At 49.8% G+C, this 24,626-nt stretch overlaps 2 protein-coding genes across 4 annotated transcripts in view; one reads left to right on the top strand and one right to left on the bottom strand.

The window, feature by feature from the left end:
• Positions 1-15,201, top strand: part of gria4a (glutamate receptor, ionotropic, AMPA 4a) — a 50,188-nt gene extending 34,987 nt beyond the window's left edge. The window contains exons 14-18 of one of the 2 annotated variants that reach the window (XM_084673608.1): positions 6,085-6,283; positions 7,823-8,070; positions 10,975-11,089; positions 13,040-13,177; positions 15,040-15,201. In XM_084673608.1, coding sequence (XP_084529734.1) covers positions 6,085-6,283; positions 7,823-8,070; positions 10,975-11,089; positions 13,040-13,177; positions 15,040-15,201 — 862 coding nt within the window. Of the gene's footprint in view, positions 1-6,084; positions 6,284-7,822; positions 8,071-10,974; positions 11,090-11,815; positions 11,931-13,039; positions 13,178-15,039 lie in introns of both variants that reach the window. The other variant, XM_084673607.1, reaches the window with a different exon arrangement.
• Positions 15,202-20,776: 5,575 nt separating this feature from the next.
• On the bottom strand, positions 20,777-24,601 carry msantd4 (Myb/SANT-like DNA-binding domain containing 4 with coiled-coils). Of its 2 annotated transcripts, none has more exons than XM_084673432.1 (5): positions 24,513-24,601; positions 24,021-24,101; positions 23,226-23,429; positions 22,633-22,902; positions 20,777-22,393 (listed from the first exon to the last, which is right to left on the bottom strand). In XM_084673432.1, the coding sequence occupies exons 2-5, from the start codon at positions 24,048-24,050 to the stop codon at positions 21,659-21,661; spliced, it is 1,239 nt and encodes a 412-aa protein (XP_084529558.1). In that variant the 5' UTR covers positions 24,051-24,101; positions 24,513-24,601; the 3' UTR covers positions 20,777-21,658. The 2 variants fall into 2 exon arrangements, with proteins under 2 accessions (XP_084529558.1, XP_084529559.1); XM_084673433.1 differs by having other exon boundaries at positions 23,226-23,478; positions 24,513-24,571.
• Positions 24,602-24,626: the final 25 nt, after the last annotated feature.

A 24,626-nucleotide genomic window follows, 5' to 3' on the forward strand; every position in this document is an offset into this window, starting at 1 on the left:
TTTCTCTCTACTCCTCTCTTTCTGCGCACCTTTCTCTTTTTTCACTCACCCACCTCTTGCTCGCTCCCTCCCTCCCTCCCTTCCTCCCTCCACCGCCTCCGATCTCAGACACCTGTCCTCTCCCACTCCTCGCTCTCGGAGTTTGAGTGACAGTTCAATTCCAGAACCCACCCTGGTTATTTGACACACACACAAACACACGCAATCCCTCACACTCTCTCAAACACATCCACCGCTACTGTACACAAACGCACTCTTCCTCTCAAACACACATACACCCCCTCACACCCTCTCCAAGACGCATACCTGCTATCTCACTCTCACACACACACACACACACACGTTCTCTCTCTCACACACACACACACTCCCAGGCCTTCACACGCGGGTGTGACTGTGAGTAATGGCAGCTCGTACTGTGATAATGTGATGCTTAACAGAAAACCTACTCTGGCTATTTCAATCAACTGTGGCTGCCACTCAGCATGCATGCCCCCTGTGGGGCCCCTGCTCCCTGTGGGGCCCCTTCTCCCTGTGGGGCCCCTGCTCCCAGGGGGCCCCTGCTCCCAGGGGGCCCCTGCTCCCTGTGGGGCCCCTGCTCCCTGTGGGGCCCCTGCTCCCTGTGGGGCCCCTGCTCCCTGTGGGGCCCCTGCTCCCAGGGGGCCCCTGCTCCCTGTGGGGCCCCTGCTCCCTGTGGGGCCCCTGCTCCCTGTGGGGCCCCTGCTCCCTGTGGGGCCCCTGCTCCCTGTGGGGCCCCTGCTCCCAGGGGGCCCCTGCTCCCTGTGGGGCCCCTGCTCCCTGTGGGGCCCCTGCTCCCAGGGGGCCCCTGCTCCCTGTGGGGCCCCTGCTCCCTGTGGGGCCCCTGCTCCCAGGGGGCCCCTGCTCCTTGTGGGGCCCCTGCTCCCTGTGGGGCCCCTGCTCCCAGGGGGCCCCTGCTCCCTGTGGGGCCCCTGCTCCCTGTGGGGCCCCTGCTCCCAGGGGGCCCCGGTCCCCATCAGCTGATGAAGGAGGTCTCGCTCCACTCCCAGATGTTTTATGTGTTTACTGAGATGGAAAGTTGATGTGTTTTTTTAAAGATATTTTTTCTTATCTCTGTTATGTACCCTCTCCTCCTCCTCCTCCTCTTCCCCCTCCTCCTCCACCTCCTCCTCCTCCCCTTTGCCTTTCCTCCTTCCTTCCTTGCGTCCTCACTCTCCGTCCTCCACCTTCTCATCTTTCCACTCTGCCTCCACTCTGCCTCCACTCTGCCTCCACTCTGCCTCCTCTCTTTCCACTCTGCCTCCACTCTGCCTCCACTCTGCCTCCTCTCTGCCTCCACTCTGCCTCCACTCTGCCTCCTCTCTGCCTCCACTCTGCCTCCTCTCTGCCTCCTCTCTGCCTCCTCTCTGCCTCCTCTCTGCCTCCACTCTGCCTCCTCTCTGCCTCCACTCTGCCTCCTCTCTGCCTCCACTCTGCCTCCACTCTGCCTCCACTCTGCCTCCTCTCTGCCTCCACTCTGCCTCCTCTCTGCCTCCACTCTACCTCCTCTCTGCCTCCACTCTGCCTCCTCTCTGCCTCCTCTCTGCCTCCACTCTGCCTCCTCTCTGCCTCCACTCTGCCTCCTCTCTGCCTCCACTCTGCCTCCTCTCTGCCTCCTCTCTGCCTCCACTCTGCCTCCTCTCTGCCTCCACTCTGCCTCCACTCTGCCTCCACTCTGCCTCCTCTCTGCCTCCACTCTGCCTCCTCTCTGCCTCCACTCTGCCTCCTCTCTGCCTCCACTCTGCCTCCACTCTGCCTCCTCTCTGCCTCCTCTCTGCCTCCACTCTGCCTCCACTCTGCCTCCTCTCTGCCTCCACTCTGCCTCCACTCTGCCTCCTTCCTCTGTTTTGTCCCCTTCCTCTGTCCCTGGTCATTCAGGATAACAGGCATGTCCACATAATGCAGGGGTACCGTAGACATGTCCACATAATGCAGGGGTACCGTAGACATGTCCACATAATGCAGGGGTACCGTAGACATGTCCACATAATGCAGGGGTACCGTAGACATGTCCACATAATGCAGGGGTACCGTAGACATGTCCACATAATGCAGGGGTACCGTAGACATGTCCACATAATGCAGGGGTACCGTAGACATGTCCACTTAATGCAGGGGTACCGTAGACATGTCCACATAATGCAGGGGTACCGTAGACATGTCCACTTAAACTACTATCAAAATAAACTGAAGGATTGTACAGAAGATATTCATATGAATATATATTGTGTGTGCATGTGTTTTGTGTGGGTGTGTGTGTTGTTTTGTGTGCATGCGTGTGTTTTGTGTGTGTGTGTGTGAGCGTGTGCATGTGTGTGTGTGTGGCATTGTACAGCTGAAGGGGCATTGGTATTCAGTGTCAGTCTCAGTTTCCTTGCTGCAGTGATCACTGCAGTCTGGGAGGAAACACATCCTGCACACACACACACACACACACACACACGCACACATGCACACACACATACTCCTATTCAGTCTTAGCTCTCTCCTCAGTAGGCTCTTTCATTCTCTCTCTCTTTCATTCTCTCTCTCTTTGTCTCTTTCCCTCCGTCCCTCTCCTGTGATTAATTCCTCTCTGTATTCATTTGCGTCCTGGCGTCCTCAGTCCAACATAATAACCAGATCATTCATCTACGTACAGGCTTTGTTTCAATGTGTGTACTGCACCCCTACACACACACACACGCACTGCCAGAATGACCTTCACATGGCTTTGCAACATCCTGTCATTTCACAGCCCGCCCCCAAAGGGATGTTTAAATGTCAGTCATTGGCCAGGTTCTGCTCTGATGGGCGGGATCAAAGAGTCGATGAGGTGAGACCAGTGTGTTGTATCAGATATGTGTTCCTCTGGTAGAACGAGACAAACAAAGAGATGGGAAAAACAACATAATTTTGAGAAATTGAAGTTTTTTTCTGATAGTTATTTAGGGATATGTGTGGACTGAGTATTGAACAGTTTGATTCATGAAAGGTAGTTAATGACGTCTAGGCACTAAGGCCAGCATACATCTGCATCTGTTAATGTTGTCTCAAGGTCAGGAATTCATCCACAATACTACTCGCACTAGCCACATGGGTGAGAGTCTCCCTCTCTCTCTCTCTCTCTCTCTCTCTCTCTCTCTCTCTCTCTCTCTCTCTCTCTCTCTCCCTGTATTTCTGGTTGTCTCCTTCCCTACCTCAGTCTTTTGCTCATATCCACTCCTTCTATTCACTCTCCCTCCCACCCACCCTCTCTCCTCTCTCTCTCTCTCTCTCTCTCTCTCTCTCTCTCTCTCTCTCTCTCTCTCTCTCTCTCCCTGTATTTCTGGTTGTCTCCTTCCCTACCTCAGTCTTTTGCTCATATCCACTCCTTCTATTCACTCTCCCTCCCACCCACCCTCTCTCCCTCTCTCTCTCTCTCTCTCTCTCTCTCTCTCTCTCCCTGTATTTCTGGTTGTCTCCTTCCCTACCTCAGTCTTTTGCTCATATCCACTCCTTCTATTCACTCTCCCTCCCTCCCTCCCTCCCACCCACCCACCCTCTCTCGCTCTCTCTCTCTCTCTCTCTCTCTCTCTCTCTCTCTCTCTCTCTCTCTCTCTCTCTCTCTCTCTCTCTCTCTCTCTCTCTCTCCCTCCCTCCCACCCACCCACCCACCCACCCTCTATCTTTCCCTCCCACCCTCCCACCCTCCCTCCCTCCCTCCCACCCACCCACCCACCCACCCACCCACCCACCCACCCACCCACCCACCCACCCACCCTCTCTCCCTCCCTCCCTCCCTCCCTCCCTCCCTCCCTCCCTCCCTCCCTCCCTCCCTCCCTCCCTCCCTCCCTCCCTCCCTCCCTCCCTCCCTCCCTCCCTCCCTCCCTCCCTCCTGGCTGGACAGTCGCACAGCTCTGTCCAGTGTTGAGGTGCAGGCCCTCCCCCTGTTGTTAACCCCCCCACTACCTCATCCATCCTCCAGCCTCACTAGCCTGTCATTAGCTATCATATCCCGTCACAAGCAGGATCGATGTCTGTCACCAGACAGCGGGATGGGAGAGGCGCCCAGAGAGGAAGTCATGATCAGCATTCCACTGCTGGGGGTCGATTAGCTTGTGTGTAGTTCTGTACTCTCAAAGAGTGCTGTGTGTGTTTGTGCACGCGTGTGTGTGTGGGTGTGGGGGGGTAAATGGATTCAGCAGGTAATTCTAGGTAACGGCCCCTCATTCATTGTGGTCACAATTAGATTCATTGTTGGCTTTACAGGTTTAATCTTGAATGACATAGCTAGGAATAACGTAGCATGTATTACACCACAAGAGCAATGGAACCTGACTATCTGATATTGTATTAGTATGCAAACACACCCGCAGACACACACCTTCACACACACACACACACACACATACACATACACACACCTACACAGCACTTAGCTATGGAAAGCTTTTTAATGCAGCAGATCAAAAGGATTTTCTCTCAGGGCAAGGAGATTCAAGATTCAAGACCACCTACTGTGAGTGCGTGTGTGTGTCTGGTGTGTGTCTGTTGTGTGTCTGTGTGTGAGTGTGAGAGTGAGAGAGAGAGACAGAGAGAGAAAGGGACAGAGCGAGAGAGAGAGGGAGATAGAGAGGGGGAGAGAGACAGTGTGTCATTAATCTCTCACCCAGCGTATAGCAGGGCAATCTGTTGCCCATCACAGATGATACATGACCTGTAATACTATGACTCGCCTGTTGCATACCAACTCTACACACATGCCCACACACACACACACACACACACGCGCGCGCGCACACACTCAGGCTTCAGTCTGTTCTGATACTAGCATGCTCCATCAACCACCAATGTTTTCAACTTTTCATATTGAGGCTAGACACGCTATCGTGCTCTGACACACACACACACCACACACACCACACACGCCACGCACACACCACATACATGCCTTTTAGATCTGTCATCTCACACTCTGCTGTCCTCCCTCAATCTCCATTCTCTCCTAGTCCCCAATCTCTTCATTCCTCTCTTCCTCCCCCTTCCATGTCTGTCCTCTCCTCCTTGCTGTTTCTTCTCCTCTCCATCCGTCCATCACCAGGTCACAGCTCCTCATCATGCACGTCTCAGGCATGTAGATCCCCCCCCCCCGCTCTCACGCTGCTCTCACTGTGTGTGTGTGTGGGGGGGGGGGGGGGGGAGCTGTTTGTGCGTGTTAAAGGTTAAAGGTTGAACAGAAGAGGATTTCAGATTTGATACCCCACCAAGGGTGAGGATTTTTCGCTGTAAATGTGTCACTCTCTTTTCAGCCCTGCATTCCTTTCTTTTCTGCCAGAAAGAGAGAGGGAGAGGGAGAGAGAGGGGGAGAGAGGGAGAGCGGGAGAGAGGGAGAGAGGGAGAGCAGTAGAAGACCGTCTGGGTCAACTCATTACTCTGAACGCAGTCCTCAGGAGCACCAGGATGTCAGTGTTCGAGAGCGTCTGGCTGATTTGAAAAGTAACTCCGTCGTCTCCCCGCCTTCGTTTCTCTATAACCCTCCTCCCCTCCAGCCCTCCCCTCTTCCCCCTGCCTTCAACAAGGTTGTGTGCTTCCCCCAGAGGAGAAATCAAAGGGCCTTTCCTCCTTTCATTCCATCCCTCCCTTTCTTTCCCTCTCTCCCGAGTCTCTCCACCTCTCCTCCTCATTCTCTCATTTCAAACAAAGCCCCGTCGTCGTCAATCACATGTTCCCTCTCAAAGAGAAGAGAGCGAGGGGAGGAAGCCCAGGGAGGGAGAGGATGAGGGCAGAATGACAGAAGAGCGGCTGCCTATTTTGTCGTCGGAAACGGCTGAATCGGTTTTGGCGCAAGGGGCGTTAATTGCTTTGGCGGTGGCGTTTGTGCTGGCGACGTGCCAATAAAGCATGACGGTTTGAAACCTGGTGTTAACCACCCTGCTTATTTCAGTGTCCAGGAAGCAGCTCAGTTAGCCTCGTCTTCCAAGTCCTGATTTGCCTCTCTCCACCGTTTCACTAACCTATTCTCTCTTTCTCTTCTTTCCCTCCACTCCTCTGCCCTCCATCACCCCCTCCTCCTCCTCCTCCCCTCACAACCCCCCTCCTCCTCAGGTCGTTGTCAGGGCGTATCGTGGGGGGCGTGTGGTGGTTCTTCACCCTCATCATCATCTCCTCCTACACGGCCAACCTGGCAGCCTTCCTGACGGTGGAGAGGATGGTGTCCCCCATCGAGAGCGCCGAGGACCTGGCCAAGCAGACGGAGATAGCCTACGGCACCCTGGACTCAGGATCCACCAAGGAGTTCTTCAGGGTGAGTGGTGCACTCACACACTCTACATGCACACACACACACACAGTCTACACACACACTCTACATGCACACACACACACAAACAGGCAGTCTACAAGCACACACACATGCCTCACCCAGCCCCACACACACACGCATGTCTCTCATCCACACCCGCCTCTCACAGTCATCTCATGAATAGATCTTCTCTGTGCACAGGCACCATGAAGTGACCCTGACTCTGGGATGAGTGATGCTCTCACACATCTGGGCTTCTGTGCACAGATGCACCCAGAGACGATGGGTGTTATGGGCCTGCATCTGCTCACTGGGATTTATGTGTGTCCCTGTGTGGCCCATGTGTGTTTTGTGTGATTGTGTGTGTGTGTTTTGGGGTGATTTGTGCGTGTTTGTGCCCGCCTGTGTGCGTGTGTGTGTGTGTGTGTGTAGCAGACAGTGAGTGCGTCTGTGACTGGCTCTCCCATCATCAACATAACGAGCAGCAGGAAGCTGTGGAGGGTGAAAAAGCAATTTAGTCTTCCGCAGCTGATAGGGGGTTTACCTCCATTAATTATCTGAGTGTGTGTGTATGCGTGCATATGTGCGTGTGTGTGTGTTTGTCATGTAAATCTCTGGCTTTCTCATCATTTCTTTGTGGGGAGATTCTGAAAGCTTAAAGGTGACTTACAGCAGTGTGTGTCTGTGTGGCTGACTGTGTTATGGTGTGTGTGTGATTGTGTGTTTCTGTGTTTGACTGTGTTTCTGTGTGTTTCTGTGTGACTGTGTTTCTGTGTGTGTCTGTGTGTTTCTGTGTGTGACTGTGTTTCTGTGTGGCGTGAACTCTGTCTTGGTTCTAGTTTGTCTTCCAGGAGATCCTTAAACCTTGAAGGTGATTCACTCTCTAGTTTCAATATCAAGCACTCTGGGAAGACGAGGGACTCTCGGATTGTCTTCCTCGTTCTGGAGGGAGGGAGCGAGACCTCTGGTCAGGATGGACGTGACTGACATTATTATGGGATGGGTGTCCGTCACGCCCCAGTGGTTCCAAGCCAGACACATAGACACACGCACACACACACTTCTCTTCCGGATAAGTTCATTGACCAAGATGTAGTATGCCTCTAAGTACAGGAACCAAAGAACTCCTCATCCCAGAGAGGAGAAAAAGACACTTGTGGGGAAGGGCAGTTTGTTACCCTGCTTGTTATTTTCATTCTTCACTACACCCCAGCCCGCCTCATCCTCACACACACACACACATGCACACACACTGATACACACACAGACACGCACACTGCAGCAGTGCACCAAGGTCAAACAGTCCAGCAGGCACGTTCACAGACTGATTTTTATCGCCGTTTTTTAGTGGAACAGTGCTCTCTCTTTCCCAGTCTAACTCTCCTCCCCCTCCACCATCTCCCATTCCCCCATCAACCCCCTGCCCCTCTCTCCCCTCCCCCCCTGCCCCTCCCCCCTGGCCCTCCCCCTCTGCCCCTCCCCTCCACCCCTGCCCCTCCCCCCCTACCCCTCCCCCCTGGCCCTCCCCTCTTCGCCCCCCAGCGCTCTAAGATCGCCGTGTACGAGAAGATGTGGTCCTACATGAAGTCAGCTGAGCCCACCGTCTTCACCAAGCGCACGTCGGAGGGCGTGGCCCGCGTCAGGAAGTCCAAGGGGAAGTACGCCTTCCTGCTGGAGTCCACCATGAACGAGTACACAGAGCAGAGGAAGCCCTGCGACACCATGAAAGTCGGGGGGAACCTGGACTCCAAGGGCTATGGCATAGCCACGCCCAAGGGCTCACAGCTAAGGTGGGTGGAGTAATGTAACAATGGGCGTGGTACCTCCATACTCAACTGTTGTTATAGTATTCCACCTACCCTGGTGTGCCTTGCTGAGGAGATACTTAGGCTGAGTGTGTGTGTGTGTGTGTGTGTGTGTGTGTGTGTGTTTTGGCAGCCATTTTCCATCTGTCTTTTTCCTTTTTCTCTTTCTCCCTCTCCCTCCTCTCTCCTCTACCTCTCTTTCTCTCTCCCTCCTCTTTCCTCTCCCTCTTTCTCTTTCTCTCTCTCTCTCTCTCTCTCTCTCTCTCTCTCTCTCTCTCTCTCTCTCTCTCTGTCTCTCTCCCTCTCTCTCTCTCTCTCTCTCTCTCTTTCTCTCTCCCTCTCCCTCTCTGTCCCTCCCCTGTCCTCTCTCTCCCTCTCCCTCCCTCCCCTGTCCTCTCTCTCTCTCTCCCTCCCTCTCTGTCCCTCCCCTCTCTCCTCCATGTTGAGGCTGTCAGCTCCATCCCAGTGTGTAGCTGTTGTCTTGGTGACCCTTTCTCTCTGTCGTACCTTCACTCACTCTCTCTGTTCACAGGGCCACCTAGCAGGTAACACTGTTCATCCGTCCGACTGTCTCGTTCCTTCATCCCCCCATTCTGATGATGATGATGATAGCTTGTTCTGCACAAAGTTGTATTCAATTACTGTTCCATGGCAAGGGGCGGAGCGTAGAGGTGTTTCCATGACCACAAGCCTGTGGGGGAATTTATAGACACACAGGAAACAGGAAGTAGGCCACAGGAAGTAGAGGGGCCTTACCAATGGGGGGAAAATAAAATAAACACAGAGCAACTGATTCCATAACTCTTCAATCTGACTCAAATATGAAATGAATGAATCCAATTATCACCGGATCAATTTGCCAAAGCCTAATCACCTCGACCAAATGGCAACCAAATGACTCAACAGAAATTGGAGTCTGAACAAATGAAGCCCACAGTTATTACATTTCCGACTGAGAGTGTGTGTCTGAGCGTGAGAGAGTGAAAGAGAGAGAGGTCTCTCTCTCTCTCTGTCAGTCTCCCCGTCATGCCTTATTCCTGGCAGAGAAGCAGTCTACCTTCAGCAGACCACACTTCCTGCTCTATAACTTCCCCCTGTGCGTCCAGCTAAGACGTTCCCCACCACGAGGACCCCTACTGAGGTTCCTCCTAGACGAGTGGTTTCCCTCTTCCTATGGAGAATTGACAGACAGTGGGCGATAGCTCTCCCCTGGCCCCGCCCACATTCCTGAGACTATCGACCACTGTCCCTGCCTTCTCCTTATCACTGGAAGAGCTGCTGGGAGCGTGCACGTGGCTGGGAGTGTGCACGTTAGACGAGGCCGCCCCTGCCCATGGCTAATCTGAGATCATGATGATGATGTTGTTGTCGATGATGATGATGATGATGATTAGGATAAAGATGAAAATGATGAACATAGCATTGGTACAAACTGATGATTGTAATATGACAGTATGAGCCTTAATGCTCTGAGTATGATGGAGATCCTGATGTGGCCAGTCTTCTAACCATGCTGCTCATGTGCTGTTTGTGAGACTCTTCATTTGCTTGCGTTTACCCTGGAGAAACTCTCTCTCTCGTTCTCCGGGTGTGCTCATGGTTTAGTGGGCTGAAGACCAGGTGCTTTCCTCCTGTGTCTGTGGCAGAGGGCGTCTCCCTCTCTCTCACCCTCTAAAAACGAAGGAACTTATCCTTTGTCATCACAGCTAGACAGGAGACATGCATATCCTGAACAGAACAGAACACGCCATGCAGGGAAGATCTTTCCAGTGGAGTAGTGCTGGCTTACCCATAGCATGCTCTATGGGATGCCACTCTCCAAAACACACACACACTCACACACACACTCACACACACACACACTCACACACACACTCACACACACACTCACACACACACTCACACACACACTCACACAAACACGCAGCCAGAGGAAAAGTCACGCAGGGAAGATGAGAAGAACCCGCCTGATTATAGGATGTTTCAGAGAAAGACAGGAGGGAGAGAAAGCGAGAGGCGCGGGGAGAGAGCGGAGTTAACGAGAGAGAAAGTGAGAGAGAAGAGAAAGGGGTCGGGGGGGGGGGGGGGGATATTTACAGGAATAGAAAAATATAATTCTGTCAATGACTACTGCTGTGTATGAAACTGAAACATGATATCTGATGTAATACCTTTACAGTACAAAAGTTAGTTAACTAAGTACCCTCTGCCCCTCCCTCCCCCCTCCACTGCACACACACACGCACGCACACACACGCACACACACGCACACACACACACACACGCACACAAACAAACGCAGCATGAGTGCGTTATTGTAGCGCTCTCTGTTCCCAGTCCATGTTTAGAGGTCATTCCACTTCAGGGGTGCGAACTGAACTTGCAGGGGACTAGGACTGGACCAGCAGCTTGACTAGGACCCCAGCAGCACCAGCAGCATCACAGGGACTAGATCAGCAGGACCCAGACTACAGCAGCAGGACTAGGGAGATCAGGAGCTATTGGAATATGCCAGATGGAAGAGCTGTTTTAACACACTTTACTCTAAACCAGAAGCTTTGCAATTCAACACAGTGTATACTGCCAATGCTGTTATAGTGTCGTATGAAATCACACAGTTATGATTTATCATGCACGCACACAAATACATAGGGGCAGAAGAGGCACACCAGCACATATTGTTGAAGCTTCATTTGTGGTATGATGTCAAACATACTCAGGGAGGGAGAGAGGGAGAGAAAGAGAGAGAGAGATTACCAGGGGTGCATCTCCTCTAACCCAACCTTCGCCTCCCAATCGACTAATCCCGTCTGTTCCTTCCCCTCATCTCTGCTGTCATTGGCTGCTGGCTACCATCCCTCTGATCTGCTATGTTTTATCCCTCTAAAGAAATGCGGTCAACCTGGCCGTGTTAAAACTCAACGAGCAGGGCCTGTTGGACAAATTGAAAAATAAATGGTGGTACGACAAGGGAGAGTGTGGAAGCGGGGGCGGGGATTCCAAGGTTAGCCCACAATGTTGTCCGGCCGCGGTTCCACCGCGTTCGGGAGTAACACGCGCATCTTCCCCGGCGACCGCCGACCCACCTCCTCCTCCCCTCTCCACCCCCCCCCTCCCCGATATCCCTCCTCCTTCGCAGCAGCGAGGGAAGGGAGGGGGGAAGGGTGGAAAGACGAACGAGGGTGGAGGTAAAAGACACAGACAGAGGAGAGCAATTACTGTCAAAGCCGGAATATTCGCCCTCTAGTGGCCGCTCTGGAGAAGGGCAGGCGAGCTCTGGCGAGTGAGACTGATTGTAATCTGACAGGAGGAAAGTCGAGGGGAAAAAAAACGATAAAAAAGCATTAAGACACTAAACTGAAGTGTTTTCTTTTCAAACTACACATCCCAGGTGTCCCTACATCTCCCCGTAGGAGTGCAAGGCCAGGCCAATAGTCCTGCGTTCACAGTAATTGCCTCTACTTGCTAGATGACTGCTGGGGCAGCATGGGTGTGTTACCTGAAGTGACACAGGGGGGTCCCACTCATATGTCTGTAGCTCGCTTAGCCCCGCCCCCCGACCTAGCCCCGCCCCCAAACGAGCTTACACACATGTACTCAGTGGGACTCATACTGGGTCACTTGGATCGAGCAGTACCTTTTCATGTGACTGAGCTGTGAATGTATGTGACTCTAATAACATAAAATAACATGTCCTATGATGTTATTTATGTTATTTTTACACGCGAAGAACCCCGGTAAACCTTGCGGTTTTGAAACTGAGTGAAGCAGGCGTCTTAGACAAACTGAAAAACAAATGGTGGTACGATAAGGGGGAGTGTGGACCCAAGGACTCTGGAAGTAAGGTCAGTCTCACGGGAAGAGTGGGTAGCTCATCACCCGCACTGTGTGACAGGCAGGCAGGGAGACAGACAGACAGACACAGACAAAGACAGATAGATAGATAGATAGACAGACAGGCAGGGAGACAGACAGGCAGGGAGACAGGCAGGCAGGCAGGGAGACAGGCAGGGAGGCAGGCAGGGAGACAGGCAGGCAGGGAGACAGGCAGGGAGGCAGGCAGGGAGGCAGACAGGCAGGCAGGGAGACAGGCAGGCAGGGAGACAGACAAAAAAGACAGACAGACAGGCAGACAGATATACAGACAGGCAGGGAGGCAGGCAGGGAGATAGACAGACTAGCAAAAAGTCATGGAAACAGACTAACAGTAGTCTCAGTAACTGATGCTCTTTTGAAATCATTAAAAAGGTCTGCCTTTGAAAGACCTCCATAATGAAAAGCTGGTTGTGGTTGGTTGGAGGCTATAGGACTGTATGCCACACATGGACTGATACCAGTTCACAAACGTCAAATGTTAAAGGTATTCGCATCTCAGAATGAGAGCTACTGTAGGTAAAGCAGAAAGGTTCTAAGACATGCTCCTTTCAGAAGCTCGTAGAGCTTGGTTCTAAGCACTGCCTTTGATGTTAGATCAGTTGTACTAGAACTTTGGAGATGTTTTTTAGAATTAGTTTTCATTCTTTAATTGAGCCTATGGGATCAGAACTCATTCGTTAAGTCTACTGAGAAAAATATTGTTAAATAATGAAATCATAAAAAAAAGAAATCACTCTTGAAAATGTACCAGTTGTAACTTAACTTATATTAATCGTGACATGTAGATAATTGTAGTTTGTATGTAGTAGTAATGTTTGTAGTATCAGTGGTACTAGTAGTAGTTATTCGACACCTACATACATTTTTATTTCTGTTGTAATAATAATATTAATACTGTAGACAAATTTCTAACAATTAACAGTAAACTGTTAGATATTAGCCTTGAAGTGAAAGTGACCAAAATTGTATTTTTCTCTGTCTCACTGTCTTCTCTCTCTGTCTCTCTTTCTGTCTGTCTCTGTCTGTCTGTCTCTCTCTCTAACCCTCTTCTCTACCCCCCCCCCCCCCCCCCCCCCAGGACAAGTCTTCCCAGGCCCTGAGCCTGAGCAACGTGGCGGGGGTGTTCTACATCCTGGTGGGGGGCCTGGGCCTGGCCATGCTGGTGGCCCTGGTGGAGTTCTGCTACAAGTCGCGGGCTGAAGCCAAGCGCATGAAGGTGGACCTTAGCCCCACCCACTGCCCCAGCCCCTCCCCCAGCACCCAGAATCTAGCCACATATAGGGAGGGGTACAACGTGTACGGCTCCGAGGGGGTCAAGATTTAGGGGTAGGACTTAGGGTCTCCTTCAGGCAGTATTGGTGCGTGAAGTGCACTTGATGTTGCTGATGTTGTTGTTGTTGTTGTTTTCATTGCTGTTGCCATCCTTGGCGACTGTTCATAAGTATTCATGGCGCGGGTAGAGGCGGTGTTGTGGTTTAACCATCATGGGGAGCTTTTTTTCTTCCTCCTTCCATGTTCAGTTTCATGTTTTGGTTCCGTTTGGGGATTTTTTTAGGTTTTGGATTTGTTTTGATTTCTTCTGTTTGGAGATGATGATTTGTCTTGTTCTGCTGTGTAGCGCTTCATCCGGGATCATTATGTGGGGTTAGATGGTGTCATGGCCGACCTTGTTCCATCGTGTTTGGCTGGAGATTATGATGATGATGATGATGCTGTCCTTGGCTTCTGAGCTGTACAGGCACCTGCATTCCGTCCCTTCGTAGTGTCCCTCCCTTCTAGAGGGGTCACTCCCGTCCCCACGCCAGGGACAGAACTAAAGTCTCCAGTTCATGCTTCTCTGCGTCAATCTTTTCCAAACTCTGTAGTCTCTTAAGAGCACTTAGTTCCCAGACATTTTATAAAGGTCAAAACCAGCTCATTTCAACACTTTAGAGAGAATGGCTGCTCCCTGCCACGTGCACACAGGGACACAGGTGTGAAATGAAAGGAAACATGGCCAAGGTTTTTCCAGGTCTTGGTAACAGTTCATTAATAGAATCACATATTTAGCTAGGTGTACTGTCAATAACTTTTGTAAGTAGTCTGTAAAAGTTAAGATTTGTGAGAGATGTGTTAGAAAGCCATAATCCAGAGTTTGTGAATTTCTACTCCCTAATGAGTGACACTTCAATGACAACATAGGGGCAGTGTCCCGCACTGCAGTACACAGCATTGTTGTCATTCAGAGGAATCGCTTCTTGTTCCACTATGACAGTCAGGCAACGCTAGTCACAGAAACTCAGGATTATGGCTTCAAGGGTTGTCAGGCAAGTGTGTGTGTGTGTGTGTGTGTGTGTGTGTGTGTGTGTGTGTCTGTCCTGGATGCTTCATAGGGTACGGCATCCAACCATGCTTCCTTTTATGAAACCAAATATGTCTCCAATCCTTCCAAAACTTCTGAATTGATTACAAATGATGTCAGGAGTAGTGTCAGAGGAGCACCATGGAGTAGAGTGTTCTCATAAAGTGTTGGCCCTTCTCAAGAGTCTGAAACCTAGGACACCAACCCTCGCTTATCCTCACATCTTTCCCCAAATCCTCACCTGACCAATCCACACCTCCCCAAACCAAGACCCCAGAATTGCATGGTCACCTCTGAAATGCAGATGTCTAACCCAGACGTAGTGAACCTGGATCCTCACTGACTGCTTGGATGATTGCTGTTGCCTGTCCTGTTCTGTAGACATTGTTACAATCACTGGACACTGTCTCTACACAAGCATGTTAGCGTGTGGGAGAATGTGTGCCCGCGTGTTCTCTTGCCCTCTTTGCGTGTGCGCGTGCGTGTTTTTCTTGGCGTGCATGGGCGTTTCTTGTGTCTGCTGTGCATCGAAATGAAAATAGACTAATGACGGCTTCTTTCCTCTCCTCTGCCCACCTCTCCTCTGCCCACCTCTCCTCTGCCCACCTCTCCTCTGCCCACCTCTCCTCTGCCCACCTCTCCTCTGCCCACCTCTCCTCTGCCCACCTCTCCTCTGCCCACCTCTCCTCTGCCCACCTCTCCTCTGCCCACCTCTCCTCTGCCCACCTCTCCTCCAGCTGTCCTTCTCAGAAGCCATGCGGAACAAGGCCCGTCTGTCGATCACAGGGAGCATGGGAGAGAATGGGCGTGTGTTGACCCCGGACTGCCCCAAGGCTGTTCACGCTGGCCACGCCCTCAGACACCAGGGGCTCGCCATGATCTCCTCGGGCCTGCCCTGAAAACCAAAAACACACGCTGTGCCTTATCCTAGACAGACACACACACACATCCAGCTTCATGATCACCCGCCCTGCCTGATTCCACTGACGTACATTTGAAAACGGGAAGAACGGAGGAAGGAGGGACAAAATGAAGAATGAAAATGACCATGAAATCACACATCCAGTCCATTTGATCATCAAGTAACAGCTCTGTAAACATGAACAGAACAATATTGACACTAGGAGACATATGGTGAAGCAGCACAGTGACTAGAACTAACATGTGATGATGATGATGATGACGGTGACGGTGAAGAATTTCGACACTAGTCAGTAGAACGATGAAACAACATGCTCGATTGGCCGTGTTGGCGGTCGAGTCGCTCTGACGCCTTATTAGTCATTGACGCTTTAGGATGAACACAATCATTATCATTGACATCATCATCACCTTCGTCTTCTCTTCATCATCACCATCCTCAAGCTGCGAAGAAAAAATGCACCAGGAAAATCACCTAGAAGACCAGAAAACTGTAAACTTGGACTGTGCAAAACTTGCTACTTTGCCATGAACTGTTTGTGACAAAAACACGCTTTCTTACGCCAACGTAGGTTGTCCTCATGTATAATGCGAGTTCAGAGCACAGTCGGTCTTTGTAGAAGATGACATCTGAACGCGGCACCTTGGAATTCACATGGGTTTGTATAAACAGTAGTTAAAAAGATGCATAATTGTCATCACAGTAACACTAAGTAACAAACAGACGATCACTTTTCAGCGAGAGGAGAAACGGTTGAAGTTGTACATTCTGTGATAACTGTAGAAAAATCATGTTATGAATCTCAAATGACCACTTATTCACTATGATGCTAGCCTGTTTTGTCTGAAGTTAGGCTAACCACGGTAACTTCAGCGGACTATCGTAGAACAGTGTTATGGCGCCTGACCATGGAGAACAGATGGTCATTTGAAACTGAGCTGTGCTCTTTCCCAGTGAGAGGAAGGGAAAGATGCTTTATCAGAAGCTTGCTTTTTAAAATTGTTGTAAATAACTACGTAGTAGCAAAACTGAACTCACCACTCTTTTTTAACCATCTTAGATGATTCATTGCAATAATGGATAAGAAAATTACACTTGTAATTAAGAAATCTTTTTATAAAACTACATATTATATATAATACAAATGAATATATATCTGTACATCTATAGAGAGATATAGAAAAGAACAATGTTCACAGTTGAGAGAGACCATGGCATATGTTCTGTTAAAAGGCTTTTTTGATATTGCCAGTATTGATGTGCCACTGTCTTTGTGTCCTAATCCACTGAATGTCAATCTGACATACACACACACATACTTACACGTACACACACTTGTCCCACCTTATCACACAGGGTCAACTCAGAGTGATGATGAACTTTGACACCACATAAGATGTTTCCATGTCTACTTTTACTAGTCGTTACCTCCCGTTGTCTTGCTTTCTGCGTTTTCTTCGTTCGCCAGTCCCGAGTCCTCCGTGCCGATCGAGTCGTTTAAAAGTGTACGAGATTCGGACCGACTTTTGTTCAAAAGACGATCACATGTGTCTCAAAGGAGTTTGAAAAGAAAGGGGGAACGAAAACTAGATGATTACAAACTGATGAAAATAAATTAGGATTTATTTTTCTACATACTTTCAGTATGCCACTCGGTTTCACTTCGCTCCTGAACTGCGTCGTGAACGTTTGTGGACGTCCAGGGCTTGTTTGTCTTTGCACCCTGCACTGTGCCCTTCCCCACCTTCCCTTCTCTGCCACAGTCCCTCCAAACCCTCACGACCGCCTGTTAGAAACCTCAAATCTCGCCACACAGGCGGAGAATCTACATGTTCTCCCTGAGCTCTTAGTGGTTTTCTCTCTCCCTATCCTCACCTGTTTCCTTCATAGCCTGTAACCAAGCAACCCGAACCCAGACGTACTGCAGCTCAGAAACCTCACACCAAACAATTGTTAAATCTTCAGCTTTAGTTGCATCACAGTTTTGAAGTCTACTCTACATAGTTCTGTTACTCCAGCCGAGAGGTCCAGCTGTGGTCAGTTTCCATGTCCCTCCAGCACTAGGCTGAGCCCAGACTGGGGTCAGGAATGACGGGGCAGGTGCGCCTGTCCGCTCTACTAACCTCCTCATCTTATCTTGGCTTTAACACCACTCTTACTTTGGTTTAGGTTTGGTTTCTTTTTCTAGTAAAACATCAGCGCCAATCCTGCTGTCTATGTGTGGTTCTTTAACCGAGTGATTTACTTGTGTGTGTGTGTGTGTGTTTTAAATTCAGACAAAGGATTTATCTTTTTCTCTGAGACAGAGAGACCAATGATTAAATGTAACAAATGCTGTTAAGAATCTGACAAAGTCAAGTCTCAGTTAGAGGATGCATACGCAAGCCACAAGTTTTGTGCTAAAAACCTATAGCTAGCAATGGAGGTTAAATAATACATCTGACTACGAGTGTCACCAAAGACTCATGATAAAGAGAACAGATCACATATAAAGAGTGCTTCCACTGCAGGTCTGAGATACAGCTGCAGCGACGAGGTGAGGCAGCAGGAGACTCAAGATGTTGGAGTCTGGTTCAGCAGAGATATGGTTAAAAGCTCCTGTTGGGTTTTAGTCATTAGGGCTCCTTGGCTCCCCATGGACCTCACACACACTAATGGAGGGCTATCATGTACAAGCATTTCCCATTTACTTCCATCACACACACACACACACACACACTAACCCAGGTCGTTACTGACAAGCAATTCCCATTTACGCCGAGATGGAGCAAAATGAGGCTTTTGAGCAGTTCTTCAATCCGCTAAACCATCACTCACACGCGCGCGCACATGCACACACGCTCGCTCGGCCTTCTTCACCTTTTATTCTGTCTCACTCTACTCCCCTTCCTCTTTCTCTCAACACTCACATCTCTCCATCATAGTAGAGGTATTTAATTCTTTGCCTCTGGGGATCCTCAATATTCCATCACATTGAATACTGTCTGCCTCTCCCATCCTCCCCTCAGTCTTCCCAACCCCTCCCTCCTCTCTCTCAACCTTAGGACTTACGCCCCTCTGTCCTCATCCTTCTCTCTAACTTGGCTCACTTCCTTGTGTCCAATTTGTCCCAATTCTTCTCTGTGCCAATATTCTGTGCCCTCCATTCCTCTCCTTTTTTTTAAATCACCCCTCACCCTTTCTTAATGAAACATCCATCCTTATGCACACAGCACGTTTTCTATCACACACACACACACACACTATTTTGTGCTGCATCTCTGATTTGTCATTCTAACTAATCCATAACCCCTAGGGGCAATGGTTTCATTACTCCCAGCCTGGAATGGAGGGACACACGTTCACATTCATCCACATTCACACAGGGTTTATAGGAAGTGACTGCAGCAGCCTGGAGCCTGTCATTCTGGGTGTTCCAGGCTCATGACAGGAGGAGGTGTGGTCCAGTGAGCATGACTCCCTTCAGGCTTGATTCACACTGCAGCTCACCTCCTACCAGGTTCCAATGTAGCATACATCTCTAACAGGTTCCAATGTAGCATACATCTCTAACAGGTTCCAATGTAGCATACATCTCTAACAGGTTCCAATGTAGCATACATCTCTAACAGGTTCCAATGTAGCATACATCTCTAACAGGTTCCAATGTAGCATACATCTCTAACAGGTTCCAATGTAGCATACATCTCTACCAGGTTCCAATGTAGCATACATCTCTAACAGGTTCCAATGTAGCATACATCTCTACCAGGTTCCAATGTAGCATACATCTCTAACAGGTTCCAATGTAGCATACATCTCTAACAGGTTCCAATGTAGCATACATCTCTAACAGGTTCCAATGTAGCATACATCTCTAACAGGTTCCAATGTAGCATACATCTCTAACAGGTTCCAATGTAGCATACATCTCTAACAGGTTCCAATGTAGCATACATCTCTAACAGGTTCCAATGTAGCATACATCTCTAACCGGTTCCAATGTAGCATACATCTCTAACAGGTTCCAATGTAGCATACATCTCTAACAGGTTCCAATGTAGCATACATCTCTAACCGGTTCCAATGTAGCATACATCTCTAACAGGTTCCAATGTAGCATACATCTCTAACAGGTTCCAATGTAGCATACATCTCTAACAGGTTCCAATGTAGCATACATCTCTACCAGGTTCCAATGTAGCATACATCTCTAACAGGTTCCAATGTAGCATACATCTCTAACAGGTTCCAATGTAGCATACATCTCTACCAGGTTCCAATGTAGCATACATCTCTACCAGGTTCCAATGTAGCATACATCTCTAACAGGTTCCAATGTAGCATACATCTCTAACAGGTTCCAATGTAGCATACATCTCTACCAGGTTCCAATGTAGCATACATCTCTAACAGGTTCCAATGTAGCATACATCTCTAACAGGTTCCAATGTAGCATACATCTCTAACAGGTTCCAATGTAGCATACATCTCTAACAGGTTCCAATGTAGCATACATCTCTAACAGGTTCCAATGTAGCATACATCTCTAACAGGTTCCAATGTAGCATACATCTCTAACAGGTTCCAATGTAGCATACATCTCTAACCGGTTCCAATGTAGCATACATCTCTAACAGGTTCCAATGTAGCATACATCTCTAACAGGTTCCAATGTAGCATACATCTCTGACAGGTTCCAATGTAGCATACATCTCTAACAGGTTCCAATGTAGCGTACATCTCTAACAGGTTCCAATGTAGCATACATCTCTAACAGGTTCCAATGTAGCATACATCTCTACCAGGTTCCACAGTAGAACAGATCTTACCAGGTTCCACAGTCAAACAGGTCCTACCAGGTTTCACAGTAACTGACAGTAGACTCAGCTTTGCTACAGTGAAACACATTTACACATCACAGAATGTTCCCATGTATACAGTATATACACATAAATATGTACAGAAAAGTGAACATGTACAGTGTTTACTATGTTAATCCCAATTAAAGTTAAAATGTCTCAACAGCGTTCCACATGACAGTTCAGGTGTAGTTGTGTTCAAGGTGTAGTTTTGTCGGCTTAAGGCATGGTTGCATCAGAGCAACAGAACCATTCCAAGGATGGAATTTCATGGCTTTTCTTAAACCATGGGGAGGGCTAAAGGCCTGTCACATATGCTTTCATCTCAGACAGACAACAACAAATACCCAGGGGAAAATAAACTAAGGCTTTTGTGATTGGCTGTGCCAACTGTGAGTGCCTCTTTGTGTGTGTAAGTGCCTCTTTGTGTGCGAGTGTGTGTGTGTGTGTGTGTGTGTAATAGACTCAATCCGGATCAGGAGATTTGGGTGTGAAAGCTAGGTCACACCTATGAATTTCCACAGCTCGGACTGGTCTCAAGACTTCGTAGTAGCTCCCTCCGTTTAACTCTTCACCTTCATCTTCACAGATGGGAATCCGGCCGGCCTAAGCAATATGGTGCGCTCACCCCAGCCATCTACCATCCAGCACTTGGCTCTGACAGAAGGACTGGGGGGGAGGAGGAGTGAGACACACAGGGAGGAAACACACTGGGTTTATATCCATCCTCTTTTATTGTTGGTCTTAAAAAGGCAATTCTGAAAGCATCAAGGCAATTCTCTCTCTCCCATCTATCTGTTTTTAATTTATTCTTCAGAAAAAATTGGCTAGTTTACCAGGACACTGGAGAAAGGGCTTTCAACAAAAGACCTTTTAACAGAAAACTATAACACACTTCATATCAAAATAACATAAAAAAAAAAAAAAGACGAAGGTAAATCTCCGTAAGGCTTATTTTGACACAAATCTAAACGCAGCAGTTACATACACACAATATATAGGTTTTGTTCTTAGTCTCAAAAGAAGTTACAGTATTTACAGTACAGGACACCATGAACGTAGAATCACATGATCGAGGTCGACCCCACAGATACATATCCACACGCTTGATAACAAGAAATAAATAATATAAAACACATTTTGGAGAAAGACACCGGTAATTAACTCGAAAATGACTTGTAGATAAGTAAAGAATGGCGGGCTGTAGATGCGGTTTTCCCCTTCTTTCTAACGGAAGAAACTGCCAAGGGTGCAGATCAAATCTTCCTCCCAGGGGACAAGGGGGTGGTTTCTCCCCAGGAGAGGGAGCCCTGTCTGGGGGACTGGAGATGAGGGATAGGGCACTTCTGAATCAATCAGGACACTCCCTTCTTATTACCAATGAGTAGAAACAAACACTGAACCCATCTTACACTCTACTTTTCTCTACAATTTCACCTAAACACATACGGAATAATGTACACATGGGAAAACATGGAAACACTTTGTCGCGCAAAGAAGGTTCAGTCATTGAGTGATTTGTTTTGAAACTTGGCATCCTCAAGCACCGGACAGTTTGATGCAAACACACCTTTAAAGGCATAATGACTTTGGCTAGGGTTCCTGGTCTTTGTGTAGATGCATTCTCTCTTTCTCCACTTGGAGGCGCTCCCTCTCTATCTGCAGTCTTCCCGACTCGAACTTAAAGAACTGAAGTCTCTCTTTCTCCAGCTGCAGTCTCTCCTTCTCCAGCCGCAACCTCTCTGCCTCCAGGTCCGCCGCGGACAGCCAGGTCCTGCCCTCTCTCTCCCTCTCCCTCTCTCTCTCCATCTGCCCGTCATGGTTGGAAGTGGAGGAGGAGGGCGGTCCTTGTTGGGGCGGAGGGGCGAGAGAAGAATCGGCGCGTTCTGATTGGTTGGTCAGGAGAAGCCTCAGCCTCTCTCTCTCCAGCTGCAGCCTCTCTCTCTCCAGCTGGAGTCTCTCCTTCTCCACCTCCCCCTGACGCAGTCTCTCTTTCTCCAGGGACAGCCTCTCTCTCTCCACGGCGAGGCGCTCCGTTTCCACGGCGAGGCGCTGCTTCTCCAGCTCCACGCGTTGCTTCTCCATGGCAACCAGGAGTCCCGTGGTCTCGTGATTGGCTATCCCGGTCACACCCATTCCGGTCAGACCACCCAATGAGAGGTCCCGGTTCATGGAGGCCGCCGCCCCTTTGGAGGCGCTGAGCATTCCAAACTCGTCGATGTGGGCGTAGACCTCAGGGACACGCCCCTCGCCGCGGTCTATGTCGTTAAGGAGGGCGGGGAAACAGTCGTCATCGTCCACCTCGCCATCCCCTCCATCCTCGTCAAGCTGCATTACAGGCACAAAGGTGGAGGAATGATCCATACGTACATACGTCAACAAACACAGGACACAGGGAGTCTTTAGAAGTACACACTTAAACCGCATTTCCACACAACTCCTCCGCAGGAACCACGGTCTAAACTGAAATCTATTTCTACATCTCTCGCACGCTCACAAAGACATGTCTCTCACACGCATGTCTCACACACACACAAACGCACACGCACGCACACAGGCAAACTCACAGCGTATCCATTCGCTTCGTCCTCCATCTTCACCCCTGCGGAGGTCATGGATCCCGAGGGCTCCCCGAGGTCGGCCAGGTCCTGCCAGTCGCAGGCCCCCTCCTTGGGGAAGCCACACAGGTCGAGGGCCTGGTCCCCGGAGCCCAGCGAGGCCTCCTGCTCTGGGGACGACGGCTCGTACTCCCCCTTCAGGCCGGACGACAGCAAAAGCTCTGCCCTTAACTGCTTCCTCTTCATCAGGGCACGCCAGTCCAGGTACCTGCGCTTCACCTGTACACACACGCACACACACACATGGGTCCACTCACAGAAACATAACCCCACAAGCACATGCCCAAACCCACAACCGTGTAAGAATGCACACCAAAATACACGTGTCGCACACACACATTTAGCAGATGCTCTTCTCCAGAGCGACTTACAGTAAATACAGGGACATTCTCCCCGAGGCAAGTAGTGTGAAGTGCATTGCCCAAAGACACAACGTCATTTGGCACGGCCAGGAATCGAACTTGCAACCTTCTGATTAATAGCCAGATTCCCTAACCACTCAGCCATCGGACTCACACACAAGCACACACACACACACACACCTCAGCCGCGGTGCGCAGCTCTCCCTCTCCTAGAGAGTTGACTCCGCCCGCCACCTCCTCCCATGCCCGTCTCTTCAGCTCGTTGATGGCGGTGTTCTGCTGTCGGGAGAAGAGGACGTCCCGTCGCTTGTGGATCTCCCTGATCAGGGTCTGCGTCTCTCGCACGCTGTAGTTACTCTTCCTCTTCCTCTTCAGGTGCTTCATCTGCAGGAAATCCAGCCTGCCGGTCAACTGGGGGGCACAGGCCCACAGACTGAAGGAAGGGTGGAGGGATGGAGAGGAGGAGGAGGAGGAGTAGAGGATGACAGGAGGTAATGGGGAGGGGGGCGACGATGTGGGTCTTTGGGAATACGAGTCTTTGATTTGGAGAGGAGTTACTGTGTGTGTGTGTGTGTGTGTGGGGGGGGGGGGTGGTGGGAGCAGGCTCAGATGTGGGCTGGAGAGAGGGACAGAGAGAAGGATGGAGAGAGGGACAGAGAGAAGGATGGAGAGAGGGGAAGAGGTAAGGATGGAGAGAGGGACAGAGGGAAGGATGGAGAGAGGGACAGAGAGAAGGATGGAGAGAGGGGAAGAGGTAAGGATGGAGAGAGGGACAGAGGGAAGGATGGAGAGAGGGACAGAGAGAAGGATGGAGAGAGGGGAAGAGGTAAGGATGGAGAGAGGGACAGAGAGAAGGATGGAGAGGGGGACAGAGGGAAGGATGGAGAGAGGGACAGAGAGAAGGATGGAGACAGGGACAGAGAGAAGGATGGAGAGGGGGTCTGGTGGAAGGGAGAGGTCAGTCGTGGGACAAACCAGAGGTGTGTCAAGGTCACCAAGGGTCATACAGGGTTCACCTCAGCAACATAGGGCATGGGAGGACCGACAATCTTCATCCTAGAACAAGAGCAATTAAGGTTTAATAAACAGCATAGTTTGTTATTGTCAAAAGACATGACATCAGCGTCAACATTCAATCTGTCGAACGTTTACTAACGATCAAGATCCTCCGGTAGACTTATAACTAAAGAGTTGTGTATTCTGATGAACATTTGCATCACTCTCTCTTACTCACTCGCTCGCTCTCGCTCTCAGTAAAAAGCCTGCTTTACTACTGCTATAGTAGCGTAGCACTGCGGGGTACTTGCATGGGGTGTACTATGCAAACGTACTGTAGCTAACGTTACACACGCACGTTCAGCGGATTTGCCTTTGCAGAAATGAACAAATTTTGGCTTAGGTTAAACACCCGAGAAGGAAACTAATAAAAAAAAATGCATTTGACAACCTTATTGTAAATCAACTTACCTAAATAACCGTAAAGAATAAATCACAGATGCTCATCGATGTCAAATTGAGTCGGAGAGACACCTTTTGACGACGTACTATTAACATCTTTCCCATTGGTCATTACACTGCCTC

This window comes from Hypomesus nipponensis, chromosome 15 (genome assembly GCF_054491055.1).
Source record: "Hypomesus nipponensis isolate SF chromosome 15, ASM5449105v1, whole genome shotgun sequence".
NCBI lineage: Eukaryota > Metazoa > Chordata > Actinopteri > Osmeriformes > Osmeridae > Hypomesus > Hypomesus nipponensis.